Source organism: Scyliorhinus torazame, chromosome 25, assembly GCF_047496885.1.
Source record: "Scyliorhinus torazame isolate Kashiwa2021f chromosome 25, sScyTor2.1, whole genome shotgun sequence".
Lineage (NCBI taxonomy): Eukaryota > Metazoa > Chordata > Chondrichthyes > Carcharhiniformes > Scyliorhinidae > Scyliorhinus > Scyliorhinus torazame.
In genome coordinates this window covers 2,423,316-2,440,056 of record NC_092731.1, presented here as the reverse complement: position 1 = coordinate 2,440,056, position 16,741 = coordinate 2,423,316, and the positions used below count along the sequence as shown (strand labels likewise).

Below are 16,741 nucleotides of genomic sequence, written 5' to 3'. Positions count from 1 at the left end.
ATCCCCACTCGGACCTCCCCGTTGTCGTTGGTCTCCAAGTACCTCTCTATACTTCCTCGGACCCGCTCGCTCACCTCCTCGTCCGCCAACAGCCCCACCTCCAAGCGCCACAGCGGGCGCTGGTCCCTCTCCTCCCCCATCTCCAAGTCCACCCAATGAGGGGCGTGGTCCGAAATGGTTATTGTCGAATACTCGGTATCCTCTACTCTCGCTATCTGCGCCCTACTCAAAATGAAAAAGTCGATTCGGGAATAAGCCTTATGGACATGTGAGAAGAATGAAAATTTCCTAGCCCCCGGCCTTGCAAATCTCCAAGGGTCCACCCCTCCCATCTGGTCCATAAACCCCCTCAGCACTCTAGCCGCCGCCGGCTTCCTACCCGTCCTAGACCTGGAGCGATCCAGTGCCGGATCCAGCACCGTGTTAAAGTCTCCCCCCATTATCAGGCCCACCACTTCCAAGTCTGGGATCCGACCCAAATTACGCCACATAAAACCCGCATCGTCCCAGTTCGGAGCATACACATTGACCAGCACCACCCTCTCTCCCTGCAACTTACCACTTACCATTATGTACCTACCGCCATTATCTGCCACAATGCTCGACGCCTCGAACGACACCTTCTTTCCCACCAACATCGCCACCCCTCGATTTTTGGCATCCAGCCCCGAGTGAAACACCTGACCTACCCACCCTTTCCTCAGTCTTACCTGGTCTGCTACCTGCAGGTGTGTTTCCTGGAGCATAACCACATCCGCCTTCAGCTCCTTCAGGTGCGCGAGCACGCGGGCCCGCTTAACCGGCCCATTCAGTCCCCTTACATTCCAGGTTATCAGCCGGATCAGGGGGCTACCCGCCCTCCTCCCCCGCCGACTAGCCAAGACCCCTCCTCGGCCAGTCACGCGCCCGGACCCCACACTGAGCCCGTTCCCCACGGCGGCATACCCCTGTCTTGACCCCCCCCCACTCGCTCCAGCACCCCCTTGACCTTAGCAGCAGCGACTCGATCCCCCCCCCCCTCCCCCACCCCGGGCTAGGACCCATCCTAGCTGATTTACTCCCCCCATTGCACTTCCGCAAGTCAGCTGACTCCTGCATTTCTTGTGGAGTGCCTCGTGTGCCTCCACCTTTACCGCCAGGCCTAAGTTCTCGTCCTCGTTGTCGGAGATCTTTTGTCGGGCCTCGAGGATCGCCACCCCCTGGGCCGTCTGTGTCTCCAGCAGCTTATCAATAGACGCCTTCATCAGCTCAAGCAGGTCCGTTTTAATCTCTCTGAAGCAGCGCTGGATACTCTCCTGCTGCTCCTCCGCCCACTGCATCCACGCTGCCTGGTCTCCGCCCGCCGCCATTTTGTTCTTCTTCCCTCGCACCTTCCTCGGGTCCACCACCACCTTTTTAGTCACCCCGCTCCTAGTAGAAGCCATATACTATCGGGGAGCTGTTATAGACTCCTTCCCACACCGGGAAACATCGATAAAGTGCCGTTTGGGGCCCTGAAAAGAGCCCAAAAGTCTGTTTTTGCGGGAGCCGCAAATAATGGTGCCGGAATGTGCGACTTAGCTCCGCATAGCCGCAACCGGAAGTCTCTCAGCGACCATTTTTTAGCCAATCACAACCCACACAACACAACACAACCAGTGATTCCCCCCCAAACCAGGAAAGGATAAAGAAAGAAGCTTCAAACCAGCTCAACTCACAACAGGACCATTTCCTATCTGCAACTGGACAACACAGCAAGCTGCAAACTGTCAACTTCTTTTACTTTTTATGACCTCTAATGTGTCAAAACTACCCTCCCCTCCTCTGTAATCTGTATGTATATTTGCAGTTTTCAAGTGTTTGCATATTTCTGTAGAAATCAGGATGTAGTTTAATATTTTTATCCAGGTCAGTTTTAGAGTAATAAAACTAACCACTTACTTTACTAAACTCAAGAAAACCTGTCTGAATAGTTCTTTATAATCACAGAATGGAAACACTAATTCGCAAGTTTAACCTCTTTTAAACAAAAAAACCTGTTGTGGTCAAATGAGGAGAGTGATTTGAGCTTTCTTCACCTGCGATAACACTGCTTAAAATCCCTCAGGCAGTAAACAGTGGAGAATATTTGACACAAAACATAATCTGTGTGCAGAGGGATACCTCATCAACTGCAGTGAAAACATCAGATCTGTTTGTCCCTTTATGGAATGTCAAATTTTAGCAGGTTATATACCTTTATGGATTTTATAAGTAAAGTATATTTTTGGAAAAAGAAGTTAAGATCAGGTTTAAATTTAAGGTTTTGGGTATGATTGGGGTTAGGATTAGACTTTCGAGTCAATGTTAGGGTCAATCAGGGTTAGGGTTTAGAGTTAGGATAAGGTGTGCCTGTCGGAGGAAATAAATATTGGTGAGTCCCTCATTTGGGAGAAAAGATCAAAACATCAATATTATTATACAGACAGGTGCCTGATAGTTTGAGGTTGCTTTCAAGTCTGCTGTTGTTCAATTGGTTGTAATTGGGGTACAGAGTCTTCAGTGACAGAGAGGGAGATAGACACACAGACAGGCAGAGGTGTATACATTTTCACTTCAGTCAAATAAATGGAATCACAGCAAATTCCACTCTAAAAACGTTTGAGTTTGAGCTTTAAACATTTGCAGAGACAGAAAGTGGACATTGGACCACTGGAAAATGAGGTTGGAGAAGTAATAATAGGAAACAAAGAAATGGCAGAGGAACTGAATAGTTACTTTGCATCAGTCTTCACGGTGGAAGATACCAGCAAGATGCCAGAGCTCCAGGAGAACCAGGGGGCAGAGGTGAGTGCAGTGACTATTACTAAGGAGAAGGTGCTCGGTACCTATAGCTTCATCAGACCCTGGATTTAACAAAAGGATATTGGCAGGTACCCCTTGCAAAAGAGACCAGGAAGAAAACTGCCTTTGTGATCCCTGCTGGCCTTAACTAATGCCGCATTCAACCCAATTATTTTATTTTCCAATTAAGGGGCAATTTAACGTGGCCAATGCACTTATTGAGTTGTGGGGGTGAGACCCACACAGACACGGGGAGAATGTGCAAACTCCACACAGACAGTGACCCGGGGCTGCGATTGAACCCAGGTCCTCAGCGCCATATGCAGCAGTGCTAACAACTGCGCTGCAGTACCAACCCTCTTTACGCAACACCTTCGATTGCACACTCCTACAATTTCCAAACACGGATGGGCCAAGCCCTACATCCCCATCGCCAGCTTGGCGCCGCACACTTGGATGATGTGGTCATCCACTGTGTAACTTGGGAGGTACATATGCGGCACCTGAAGTAGATGATTGACACTCTACAGAATGCAGGGCTCACTGTCAACCCCATGAAATGTCATCTGGGGGTAAGGGAGGCAAATTACTGACTTTGGGAGGGGTTAATTATGCTACAGGAGAAAAAAGTGTAAGTTATAAGAGACTGACTGTGGTAGTCGGTATTAGGGGTATTACGGTACCTAGGTTGAGGCTGTAAGATCATTGGTGTGGGAGGTACCTGAGACAGGAAGATCATTGGTGAAGCCTGCCAGCTGGTTCCGCCCAGTAAGGCGGAGTATAAGAGTCTGTGTCTCCCTAGCAGCTGCATTCTGTACCTGCGCTGCTGGGGAAACATCTAGTCCAATAAAGCCTTCAATTGTCTCCAATCTCGCTTCTGGAGTCATTGATCGAGCATCAATTTATTGGACTAGATTTTAAAGAATGGAGCTCCGAATCAAGCCGGAGTGTCTGCAACTCAGCCCCCACTTGGCAAACTCAGCGGCAACCTTCAAACACTGGCTGGCGTGCTTCAAAGGGTACCTCAGGACGGCCACGACTCCACCCACGGAGGACCAGAAACTGCAAGTTCTCCATTCGAGGGTGAGCCCAGAGATCTACACCCTCATCGAGGATGCGGACGATTTCGAGGCCGTGATGGCCCTGTTGAAATGACACTACATTCGTCCAGTAAACCAGGTTTACGCCCGACATCTGCTAGCGACAAGGCGACAAATCGCGGGGGAATCACTGGATGAATTCTACCGCACGCTCCTGGTACTGGGTAGGAACTGTGACTGCCCGCAAGTTTCAGCCAGCGACTATACAGAACTTTAAATCCGGGACGCATTCGTTGCAGGTATGCTGTCCTCCCAAATCCGTCAGCAGCTGCTGGAGAAAGAGACACTAGGCCTCAAGGAGGCACGGGCCCTTGCTTGCTCCTTGGATGTGGCCTCCTGAAACGCCCGCGCGTACTTCCCCGACTGCGCGGCAGCCCATTGGGCGGCGTGGAACCCACCCGCAGCCGACCCCGATGCATCCCCCATCCCCCCACAAGCTTGTGCCGCACGGCTACCATCACTGACCCAGCCAACTCATAAAAAAACAGGTCGGGGCATTTCTTGGTTTGGCTGGTTATTGCCTATGATTCATCCCCAACTTTAAATCCATGGGCACCCCTTTTGCAGGGGAGATTTGAGGAGAGCCAGATTTACAGACTGGGTTCAGTGGTCAGAGATAGTTGGGAAGGTCCTTTCAGGCTTTAAGGATACACTGTGTGCTCACCCCGTCCTTCACTCTCCCAATTTCAACAAACAGATGGAGTTACAAACTGATGCAGGTTTGGGGTGGTTATTGTCACAGGATGGGTGGAAATGAATATCCACTTCTATACATTAGCTGTAAATTGTTACCTGTGGTAAAACATTATTCCACAATTGAAAAAGAAGCTTTGGCCATTAAATGGGCATTTAAGTCGCTGAAATATTATTTCACTGGGAGGCATTTTCTTTTTTTTACGCACCATGCTCCCTTGACCTGGATGTTCAGGAACCTGGACCGGAACAACAGGACCTCCCGATGCTACCTCAGATTATAACTATTCCATTTTGTTGTGGTCCCTTGCTCAGGTAATGGCAATGTTGATGCTCTCTCAAGGATGCTCCCCATGTTTGTACAACCTTCCCCTGGGTATATAAATCAGCCTGGAAAGAGGATCTGCAATGTCACAAGGGGCCAGGTACGGGTGGGGTGGTATTTCCGATACTCGCTCCTCCACTTTCTTGATCGCATCTGTCCCTCACTCAACATAGCCACCGAGTACAGCCAGGCCTTACACAAGATGGCCACCAGCAATCCTCGAAGGAACTGATGGTCTTCAACCCTTCTGCACTATAAATTCTATATTCTATCTTAAACTGAAATAAATGCACTTACAAAGAAATGATGCGAGAGTTAGTGAGATCAGACAGTTGTGGACATTTAAGGAGATATTTGATAACTCTCAACAAGAATTTATTGTATATAGAAAGAAGGATTCTGTGAGAAGATTTCACCGTCCAAGGCTAAGAAAGTTAAAAATGGTATCAAATTGAAAAGAAAAAGTATGCATAATCCTGCAAAAATCTGTAATCGGCCAGAATATTGGGAGCATTTTCAAAACCAGCAAGGGGTGAGTAAAAAAGATAAAGAGGGAGAAATAGCAAGAAATATAAAAACAGACAACAAAAGCTTCTGCAACATCAAAAGGAATGTGGAGCTAAATTGGGTGTTGGCCACTTGCAGAGTGATAATGGAGATTTAATAATGACAGAGATTTTGAAAAAGTATTTTGTATCTGTTTTTACAGCAGAAAATACAAAAAGAATCCCAAGAATAATAGAAAACAGGAGACAGCTGGGAGAGAGGAACTGAGAACAATCACGAGAGAAAATGTTTCTTGAAATTAATTTATGGGACGTTTGTTGACCTCGAGAAAATGGTGGCGAGCTTGTCTTCCTCAACCACTGAAGCCTATGTGGTGTAGGTATATCCCCAGTGCTATTAGGGAGGGAGTTCCAGGATTTTGACCCAGCGACAGGGAAGGAACAGTCATAAATTTCCAAGTCAAGATGGTGAGCGACTTGGAGGGGAACTTCCAAGTGATGCTGTTCCCACGTGTCTGCTGCTCTTGTCCTTCTAGATGGTAATAGTCATGTGTTTGGAAGGTGCTGTCTCAGGAGCCTTGGTAAGTTCCTGCAGTGCATCTTGTTGTCGGTATACACTTGGAAAATTACTCTGAAAATTCAGAAAACTAATTGGACTAATGGTTGACAAGTCCCCAGGAACTGATGGGCTGAATCCTGGGGTGGTAAAGGAATTGGTTTCAGAGACAGTAGATGCATTGGTTGTAATTCTCTAGATTTTGGAACGGTCCTGGTGAATCAGAAAGCCACAGAAGTATTTTTTGAAGAGTTATTTAAGGGAGAAACAATGGGGCTAGCCCGTAGAGTACCCGGGCTAGTCAGCCGGCCTAACAGCCTTCATTGATAAAATGCTACAATATATTATTCAAGAGACAGCAGCAGAATATTTAGATAATCATAATGCAATTAGTCATTCTTAACATGGTTTTATAAAAGAGAAATTGTGTTTGACAAATTTATTATTGTTCTTGAGGATGTAAAAGCAGAGTGGGTAAAGGATAACCAGTATATGCAGTGAATGTATTTGGATTTCCGAAAGGCATTTGATAAGGTTCCACATAAAAGGTTACTGCACAAGATTAGAGCTCATGAGGTTAGGGGTGATGTATCATATTGGTTAGAGGACCGGTTCACTAATGAGAAATAGAGGGTGCAATCTAATGGAGAAGTAGTCACTTTCGGGTCTTGGGGAGTTTTTCCCCGGGCTAGCCCACACTTTGAATTTCTTCCATCACTGGGGACCTGAACTGGGATCAGCCATGATCACATTGAGGGTGTTAGGCTCGGGAGGCTAAATTGCCGACTCCTGTTCCGAGGTCATGTGATCTACGGAGGAGATGCTCTCCGAGGTCATGTGATCTACGGAGGAGATGCTCTGGCTGATTTTGCAATCCAGCTCTTGGTAACATTGTAGGTAGCAGATGAGGAACAGATCCGCCATGATAGAATGGCGGAGCAGACTCGATGGGCCGAATACCCTAATTCTGCTCCTATATCTTATGAACTTATGAACTCACTGGCCGGACGGTCCCTCAGAGATCAGGCCACCATTTTGAAAGGGTGCCCCGATCTCTAAGAGAGCTTGAGGTCCCCTCACTCCCACCCACAAGCAATGTCACCCCTCCACATACATGGGCATTACCCCACACGTTCCCAGCGGAGGCCACCCCGCTATGGGTTCTCTGAGGACCGCCTTTTCAGGCCTTCCCATGCCTCCTTTCAGGACCCTTCACCCCCTCAATCTTCTGGAGGCCCCTTCATACCCGCCCTTCACTCCCCTCCACCCTCCATATGCCCCCATCACTCCTCCTTTCATAGGCATGGCTCTCCTCAGGCCTTGGCCCTTGGCACTGCCATCCTGGCACCCTGGTAGTGATTCTTCCAGCCTCGCAATGCCACTTGAGCACATTGGCAGTGCCAGGGTTGCAGTGCCAAGGTGCCAGTCAGGCAGTGCCATGGTGCCTGGGGGAGAGCTAGGGTGCCACCCTACCCTGTCCCTGACCACCCAGAGGCCTCCAATGGTCTGGGAGACCCCCCGGGTGCCGTTCCCCCATATCTACATTTGTGTGGGCCAGTACTAATCGGCGCTCAGCTGGGGTCTCCCTGAGGAGGACAGTCGATGCCGGGAGCCGGCTAGATCTGGCGTCAGCAACCCACTTAGCCGTATGAGATTTCAATGGGCGGGACCCAGTTTGTGATGCCTCGCGATATCTGCTTAGATCATGAAGTGCAATGACTGTCGGGAAGCCCGAGGGAGGTTTCCCCTTCTGGCATCTACCAGCGACATCAGACCTCCATTCGGGCGCAATGTGCCCAGAGAGTTTGGATAAATGGATCATTTTCAGGTTGGCAAACTGTAACTAGTGTAGTGCTACAGGAGTCAGTGCTGGGGCATTAACTATTCATGATCTATATTAACAACTTGGATGAAGGGACCAACAATATGTAGCCAAGTTTGCAGATGATACAAAGATGGATCGGAAAGCAAGTTGATGCAAAGACTCTACAAGTGGATCTGTCAGCTGACGTGGCCATAAACATTGGAATTTGGGGTATAATGTGGGGACATGTGAGGTTGTCTACTTTGGCAGGAAAAATAGAAAAGCAAAATATTATTTAAATAGAGAGAGAGAGACTGCAGAATTCTGAAGTACAGAGGGACCTGGATAACCTTGTGCAAGAATCACAAAACGTTAGCATGTAGGTTTTGCAAGTAATTAGGAGGGCAAATAGAATGTTGGCCTTTATTGCAACAGGAATAGAGAATAAAAGTAGGAACTTTTGCTGGAACTGTACAAGACATTAGTGCGGCTGCAGCTGGGGTCTGGGTACAATGAGGGATATATTTGTATTGGAAACAGTTCAGAAGTGTTTCACTGGACTGATTTCTGGGATGAAGGTGTTTGTCTGATGAGGAAAGTTTGAGCAGGTTGGGCCGATACAAATTGAAGTTCAGAAGATTGGGAGGTGATCTTATTGAAACTTATAAGATTCTGAGGGGGCTTGAGAGGGTGGATGGTCCCTTGTGGGGAATTTAAAACAAAGGACACAATAAGGGACTCTCCCATTTAAACAGAGATGAGAAGGAGTTTCTTCTCCCAAAGGATCATTTATCTGTGGAATTCTGTGGAGAGTGGAGGAGGCTGTGGGTCATTAATGTAGTCAATGCTGAGTTGGATAGATTTTTGAGGGAGTCAGGGGTATGGGGAACAGGCTGGGAAATGGAGTAAAGGCACAGTCAGATCCATCATAATCGTATTGAACAATGACATGGGCTGGTTTAGCTCAATGGGCTAGACAGCTGGTTTGTAATGCAGAACAAGACCAGCAGCGCGGGTTCAATTCCCATACCAGCTTACCTGAACAGGTGCCGAATGTGGTGACTAGGGGCTTTTCACAGTAACTTCATGCTTGTGGCAATAAAAGATTTTTAAAAATCATACGCTAGACGGGCCGAATGGCTGACACCTGCTCCTATTTGTAGATTGAATGTTTGCATTACCTTAAAAAGGCTTTGTTTCATCAGATATTTGCGTAATAAATTAACTCATTTTATGATTAAGGTATTATTTTCGTTTGTAATTCTCCATGTGGGTGATGTGTTTAATGTGAGAGAAAATTGTTCCAGTTTAGCTGAGTGAGTCTCTGCGTGGCGGTGAATGGGTTAACTCTCCCTGCCTCCTCTCTCTGATCTTCGGGAGTTGCTGAGCGCTGGAGTTTAATCCCACTTGGCCGCAGCTCCGGCTCTGGTCCGGGTGCTGAAGTGAAAGTGGACAGAGAGGAAAGCGGCTGGATAGATATTTAGCACAAATTAAAGAAAGAAAAGAAAACTCCAACAACATGTGAGTCATTAGTAAACTTGCATATTTAACTTACTCTTTTCAAATATTGATGTTACCGGTGCGAATATAAAAACGAAATGAAGTCTGGGCTGAGTTAGGGTGAATAGTGCGGATGTATGTGATCGGTGTAAAGTTTCTCAGTGAATTGGTGAATTGTCTGGGACCCTGGATGTGTTTGACCCTCTTGTGGGGCTGGAGATTGGGACGAGGATCCAGGGAGCTGTACAATCACCCAGACCAAGATTGTTGTCCCCATGCGTTTGCCTCTGATCCTAATATTCAGAGAGTTGATATTAATTTGAATATAATTACAGAGAGTTTGCTTTGTGAATAGTTATATTACCAGACTGTTCGATGCAGTTGGGATAAAGAACCGTTTGACTGAATGTTAAATAAATAGGCGAGACAGGGCAGAGTGGTTAGCACTGCTGCACAGTGCCAGCACCCGGGTTCGATTCCAGACTCAGATAGCTGTCTGTGCGGAGTCTGCACGTCCTCCCCGTGTCTCCGTGGGTTTCCACCGGGTGCTCCAGTTTCATCCCACAGTGCAAAGATGTACATTAGGCACGCTAAATTGTCCCTTAGTGTCCAAAGATAAGGTGAGGTTACGGGGATAGGGCAGGGGAGGGTACTCTTTCAGGGGGTCAGGGCAGCATTGATGGGCCAAATGCCTCCTTCTCACTGCAGAGATTCTCTCATTCTATGTGAATAATTCTTTCACAATCTTGGGACTAAATATATCTCAGGGTGGACTGGACAATGTTGCACTTTTGAGGTTGTCAATGAATTTGCATTTGCACAAGGTCCATATAATTTTCTATCTGATGGATAAGCAAACTTTCTAACTGACATGAAATCTAAGAAAGCGGCAGGTGAACTTTGACTCTAACTCGAGAATGTCCAGTTCTCTGTCAGTCCGAATGAGAAGTGTAACAGTCTGAGGAAGGGTGTGCACATCAATATTAACTATAAAATGAGACTGGAAATATTGAATTGTGTTCTGCTGTTCACTTCTGACAGTTAAAGTGAAATAAGCAGAAAGTTTCCTGCGCCTCCTGTCACTGACCATCATGGGTTCAATAAATCGGCTTTGAAAAGTGATGTGGGCAGTCGATTAACCATCTCTTGTATGTGGCAGGGCACTGGACCATGTCAAACTGCTTGGTGCACTGCAGAAACAGACCAGTGAACTGTACCCAGTATCCCCAAAGTCCTCATTCTAATAAAGAACCTTTGTTAAATTAATAAATTGATCTTAAATTCAGGGCAGCAATTGTTGCTTCTCACCTGCATTCGTCTCCAGAGCTAATTTCTCTGCCCCTCTCTCCATCAGTGAGTCTCTTACCCTTGCACTCACTCATTTTCCAGAACTTTCTCTCATTCCGGCATTATCTTTCCCTTAAACATTCTCTCTCTCACCAGTTTTTTAAATTCTCTCCCTGCACCATGGGTTAGATACAGAGTAAAGCTCCCTCTACACTGTCCCCATCAAACACTCCCAGGACACGTACAGCACGTGGTTGAATACAGAGTAAAGCTCCCTCTACACTGTCCCCATCAAACACTCCCAGGACACGTACAGCACAGGGTTAGATACAGAGTAAAGCTCCCTCTAAAATGTCCCCATCAAACACTCCCAGGACAGGTACAGCACGGGGTTAGATACAGAGTAAAGCTCCCTCTACACTGTCCCCATCAAACACTCCCAGGACAGGTACAGCACGGGGCTGGGTACAGAGTAAAGATCACTCTCACAGTCCCCATCAAACACTCCCAGGACAGGTACAGCACGGGGTTAGATACAGAGTAAAGCTCCCTCTACACTGTCCCCATCAAACACTCCCAGGACAGGTACAGCACAGGGGTGGATACAGAGTAAGGCCCCCTCTACACTGTCCCCCATCAAACACTCCCAGGACAGGTACAGCACGGGGTTAGACACAGAGTAAAACTCCCTCTACACTGTCCCCATCAAACACTCCCAGGACAGGTACAGCACGGGGTTAGATACAGAGTAAAGCTCTTTCTACACTGTCCCCATCAAACATTCCCAGGACAGGTACAGCACGGGGTTAGATACAGAGTAAAGCTCCCTCTACACTGTCCCAATCAAACACTCCCAGGACAGGTACAGCACGGGGTTAGATACAGAGTAAAGCTCCCTCTACACTGTCCCCATCAAACATTCCCAGGACAGGTACAGCACAGGGGTAAATACAGAGTAAGGATCCCTCTACACTGTCCCCCATCAAACACTCCCAGGACAGGTACAGCACGGGGTTAGATACAGAGTGAAACTCCCTCTACACTGTCCCCATCAAACACTCCCAGGACAGGTACAGAACGGGGTTAGATACAGAGTAAAGCTCTTTCTACACTGTCCCCATCAAACATTCCCAGGACAGGCACAGCACGGGGTTAGATACAGAGTAAAGCTCCCTCTACACTGTCCCAATCAAACACTCCCAGGACAGGTACAGCACGGGGTTAGATACAGAGTAAAGCTCCCTCTACACTGTCCCCATCAAATACTCCCAGGACAGGTACAGCACGGGGTTAGATACAGAGTAAAGCCCCCTCTACACTGTCCCCATCAAACACTCCCAGGACAGGTACAGCACGGGGTTAGATACAGAGTAAAGCTCTTTCTACACTGTCCCCATCAAACACCCCCAGGACAGGTACAGCACGGGGTTAGATACAGAGTAAAGCTCCCTCTCCACTGTTCTCATCAAACACTCCCAGGACAGGTACAGCACGGAGTTAGATACAGAGTAAAGCTCCCTCTACACTGTCCCCATCCAGCATTCCCAGGATAGGTACAGCATCGGGTTAGATACAGAGTAAAGCTCCCTCTGCACTGTCCCCATCAAACATTCCCAGGACAGGTACAGCGCGGGGTTAGATACAGAGTAAAGCTCCCTCTACACTGTCCCCATCAAACACTCCCAGGACAGGTACAGCACGGGGTTAGATACAGAGTAAAGCTCCCTCTACACTGTCCCCATCGAACACTCCCAGGACAGGTACAGCACGGGGTTAGATACAGAGTAAAGCTCCCTCTACACTGTCCCCATCAAACACTACCAGGACAGGTACAGCACGGGGTTAGATACAGAGCAAAGCTCCCTCTACACTGTCCCCATCAAACACTCCCAGGACAGGTACAGCACGGGGTTAGATACAGAGTAAAGCTCTTTCTACACTGTCCGCATCAAACATTCCCAGGACAGGCACAGCACGGGGTTAGATACAGAGTAAAGCTCCCGCTACACTGTCCCCATCAAACACCACCAGGACAGGTACAGCACGGGGTTAGATACAGAGTAAAGCTCCCTCTACACTGTCCCCATCAAACACTCCCAGGACAGGTACAGCACGGGGTTAGATACAGAGCAAAGCTCCCTCGACACTGTCCCCATCAAACACTCCCAGGACAGGTACAGCACGGGGTTAGATACAGAGTAAAGCTCTTTCTACACTGTCCCCATCAAACATTCCCAGGACAGGCACAGCACGGGGTTAGATACAGAGTAACGCTCCCGCTACACTGTCCCCATCAAACACCCCCAGGACAGGTACAGCACGGGGTTAGATACAGAGTAAAGCTCCCTCTACACTGTCCCCATCAAACACTCCCAGGACAGGTACAGCACGGGGTTAGATACAGAGTAAAGCCCCCTCTACACTGTCCCCATCAAACACTCCCAGAACAGGTACAGCACGGTGTTAGATACAGAGTAAAGCTCCCTCTAGGCTGTCTCCATCAAACACTCCCAGGGCAGGTACAGCACGGGGATAGATACAGAGTAAAACTCTCTCTACACTGTCCCATCAAACACTCCCAGCACAGGTACAGCACGGGTTTAGATACAGAGTAAATCTCCCTCCACACTGTCCTCATCAAACACTCCCAGGACAGGTACAACATGGGGTTAGATAGAGAGTAAAGCTCCCTCTACAAGGTCCCCATCAAACACTCCCAGGACTGGTACAGCACGGGGTTAGATAGAGAGTAAAGCTCCCTCTACACTGTCCCCATCAAACATTCCCAGGACAGGTACAGCACGGGGTTAGATACAGAGTAAAGCTCTTTGTACACTGTCCCCATCCAGCATTCCCAGGACAGGTACAGCACGGGGTTAGATACAGAGTAAAGCTCTTTCTACACTGTCCCCATCAAACATTCCCAGGACAGGCACAGCACGGGGTTAGATACAGAGTAAAGCTCCCGCTACACTGTCCCCATCAAACACCCCCAGGACAGGTACAGCACGGGGTTAGATACAGAGTAAAGCTCCCTCTACACTGTCCCCATCAAACACTCCCAGGACAGGTACAGCACGGGGTTAGATACAGAGTAAAGCCCCCTCTACACTGTCCCCATCAAACACTCCCAGAACAGGTACAGCACGGTGTTAGATACAGAGTAAAGCTCCCACTAGGCTGTCTCCATCAAACACTCCCAGGGCAGGTACAGCACGGGGATAGATACAGAGTAAAACTCTCTCTACACTGTCCCATCAAACACTCCCAGCACAGGTACAGCACGGGTTTAGATACAGAGTAAATCTCCCTCCACACTGTCCTCATCAAACACTCCCAGGACAGGTACAGCATGGGGTTAGATAGAGAGTAAAGCTCCCTCTACAAGGTCCCCATCAAACACTCCCAGGACTGGTACAGCACGGGGTTAGATAGAGAGTAAAGCTCCCTCTACACTGTCCCCATCAAACACTCCCAGGACAGGTACAGCACGGGGTTAGATACAGAGTAAAGCTCTTTGTACACTGCCCCCATCAAACACTCCCAGGACAGGTACAGCACGGGGTTAGATACAGAGTAAAGCTCCCTCTACACTGTCCCCATCAAACACTCCCAGCACAGGTACAGCACGGGGTTAGATACATAGTAAAGCTCCCTCCACACTGTCCTCATCAAATACTCCCAGGACAGGTACAGCACGGGGTTAGATACAGAGTAAAACTCTCTCTACACTGTCCCATCAAACACTCCCAGCACAGGTACAGCACGGGGTTAGATACAGAGTAAAGCTCCCTCCACACTGTCCTCATCAAACATTCCCAGGACAGGTACAGCACTGGGTTAGATACAGAGTAAAGCTCCCTCTACGCTGTCCCCATCAAACACTCCTAGCACAGGTACAGCACGGGGTTAGATACAGAGTAAAGCTCCCTCTACACTGTCCCCATCAAACACTCCCCGGACAGGTACAGCACTGGGTTAGATACAGAGTAAAGCTCCCTCTACACTGTCCCCATCAAACACTCCCAGGACAGGTACAGCACGTGGTTAGATACAGAGTAAAGCTCCCTCTACGCTGTCCCCATCAATCACTCCCAGGACAGGTACAGCACGGGGTTAGATACAGAGTAAAGCTCCCTCCACACTGTCCTCATCAAACACTCCCAGGACAGGTACAGCACTGGGTTAGATACAGAGTAAAGCTCCCTCTACGCTGTCCCCATCAAACACTCCCAGCACAGGTACAGCACGGGGTTAGATACCGAGTAAAGCTCCCTCTACGCTGTCCCCATCAAACACTCCCAGGACAGGTACAGCACGGGGTTAGATACAGAGTAAAGCTCCCTCTACACTGTCCCCATCAAACACTCCCACGATATGAACTTTAGAGTTCTTACACATATCCAAATGGTGATGCTCTACGACTTCTTTAATATGGCTTTAAATATATTCATCTGATTGTTTTCAGGTTCCTCTGTAGGAAATCAATTGAGGATCAACTTTGTGAATCCTATGTAAAGATGGAACCCTGGAGCCCAGTGGCAGGAGCAGCAAGTCACTGTAGCCGGGGTGGATCCTCAGATGGAAGCACCATGTACAGTTTTACACTAAGCGGAATGCCTCAGGGACACACCTCCCCCCATCTCATCACAAATAATTTCAGTTGCTGTCACAAGAGATTTGAGGACTGTGCAAGTGGTCTGATCGGAGACAATTCCATGAAGTGTGATTATGGTCTTAGTTCCATTCCCAAGCGTCTGTGCCTCGTGTGTGGTGACGTTGCCTCCGGATACCATTATGGGGTAGCTTCCTGTGAAGCTTGTAAAGCTTTCTTCAAACGCACGATACAAGGTCCAGCTATCTTTCCCTGGCTTCATTCCTCCGTTGCTTTTGTTTGAATGGACAATGATGGTGATTGAAAGGCAATTCCACCTTGGGTTAACAATGTTCGCACCAAACACTCCCAGGTAGAAATGGTCAGATACAGAGAACTCAGGTTGGAGACAACATTTCTCCGGTAACAATGTGCACTGAACAAAGAGGTTTATACTGTATCTAACCCCGTGCTGTACCTGTCCTGGGAGCGTTTGATGGGGACAGTGTAGAGGGAGCTTTACTCTGTATCTAACCCGTGCTGTACCTGTCCTGGGAGTGTTTGATGGGGACAGTGTAGAGGGAGCTTTACTCTGTATCTAACCCGTGCTGTACCTGGCCTGGGAGCGTTTGATGGGGACAGTGTAGAGTGAGCTTTACTCTGTATCTAACCCGTGCTGTACCTGTCCTGGGAGCGTTTGATGGGAACAGTGTAGAGGGAGCTTTACTCTGTATCTAACCCCGTGCTGTACCTGTCCTGGGAGCGTTTGATGGGGACAGTGTAGAGGGAGCTTTACTCTGTATCTAACCCCGTGCTGTACCTGTCCTGGGAGCGTTTGATGGGAACAGTGTAGAGGGAGCTTTACTCTGTATCTAACCCGTGCTGTACCTGGCCTGGGAGCGTTTGATGGGGACAGTGTAGAGGGAGCTTTACTCTGTATCTAACCCGTGCTGTACCTGGCCTGGGAGCGTTTGATGGGGACAGTGTAGAGGGAGCTTTACTCTGTATCTAACCCGTGCTGTACCTGTCCTGGGAGCGTTTGATGGGAACAGTGTAGAGGGAGCTTTACTCTGTATCTAACCCCGTGCTGTACCTGTCCTGGGAGTGTTTGATGGGGACAGTGTAGAGGGAGCTTTACTCTGTATCTAACCCCGTGCTGTACCTGTCCTGGGAGCGTTTGATGGGAACAGTGTAGAGGGAGCTTTACTCTGTATTTAACCCCGTGCTGTACCTGTCCTGGGAGTGTTTGATGGGGACACTGTAGAGGGAGCTTTACTCTGTATCTAACCCCGTGCTGTACCCATCCTGGGAGTGTTTGATGGGGACAGTGTAGAGGGAGCTTTACTCTGTATCTAACCCCGTGCTGTACCTGTCCAGGGAGTGTTTGGTGGGGACAGTGTAGAGGGAGCTTTACTCTGTATCTAACCCCGTGCTGTACCTGTCCAGGGAGTGTTTGATGGGGACAGTGTAGAGGGAGCTTTACTCTGTATCTAACCCCGTGCTGTACCCGTCCTGGGTGTGTTTGATGGGGACAGTGTAGAGGGAGCTTTACTCTGTATCTAACCCCGTGCTGT

At 48.5% G+C, this 16,741-nt stretch overlaps 1 protein-coding gene across 1 annotated transcript in view; it reads left to right on the top strand.

The window, feature by feature from the left end:
* Positions 1–9,204: 9,204 nt before the first annotated feature.
* The window catches only part of LOC140402260 (estrogen-related receptor gamma-like), a 180,232-nt gene continuing 172,695 nt past the window's right edge, over positions 9,205–16,741 (top strand). Inside the window, exons 1-2 of the mRNA XM_072489892.1 lie at positions 9,205–9,307; positions 15,042–15,424. Coding sequence (XP_072345993.1) covers positions 9,306–9,307; positions 15,042–15,424 — 385 coding nt within the window. The 5' untranslated portion in view covers positions 9,205–9,305. The remainder of the gene's footprint in view (positions 9,308–15,041; positions 15,425–16,741) is intronic.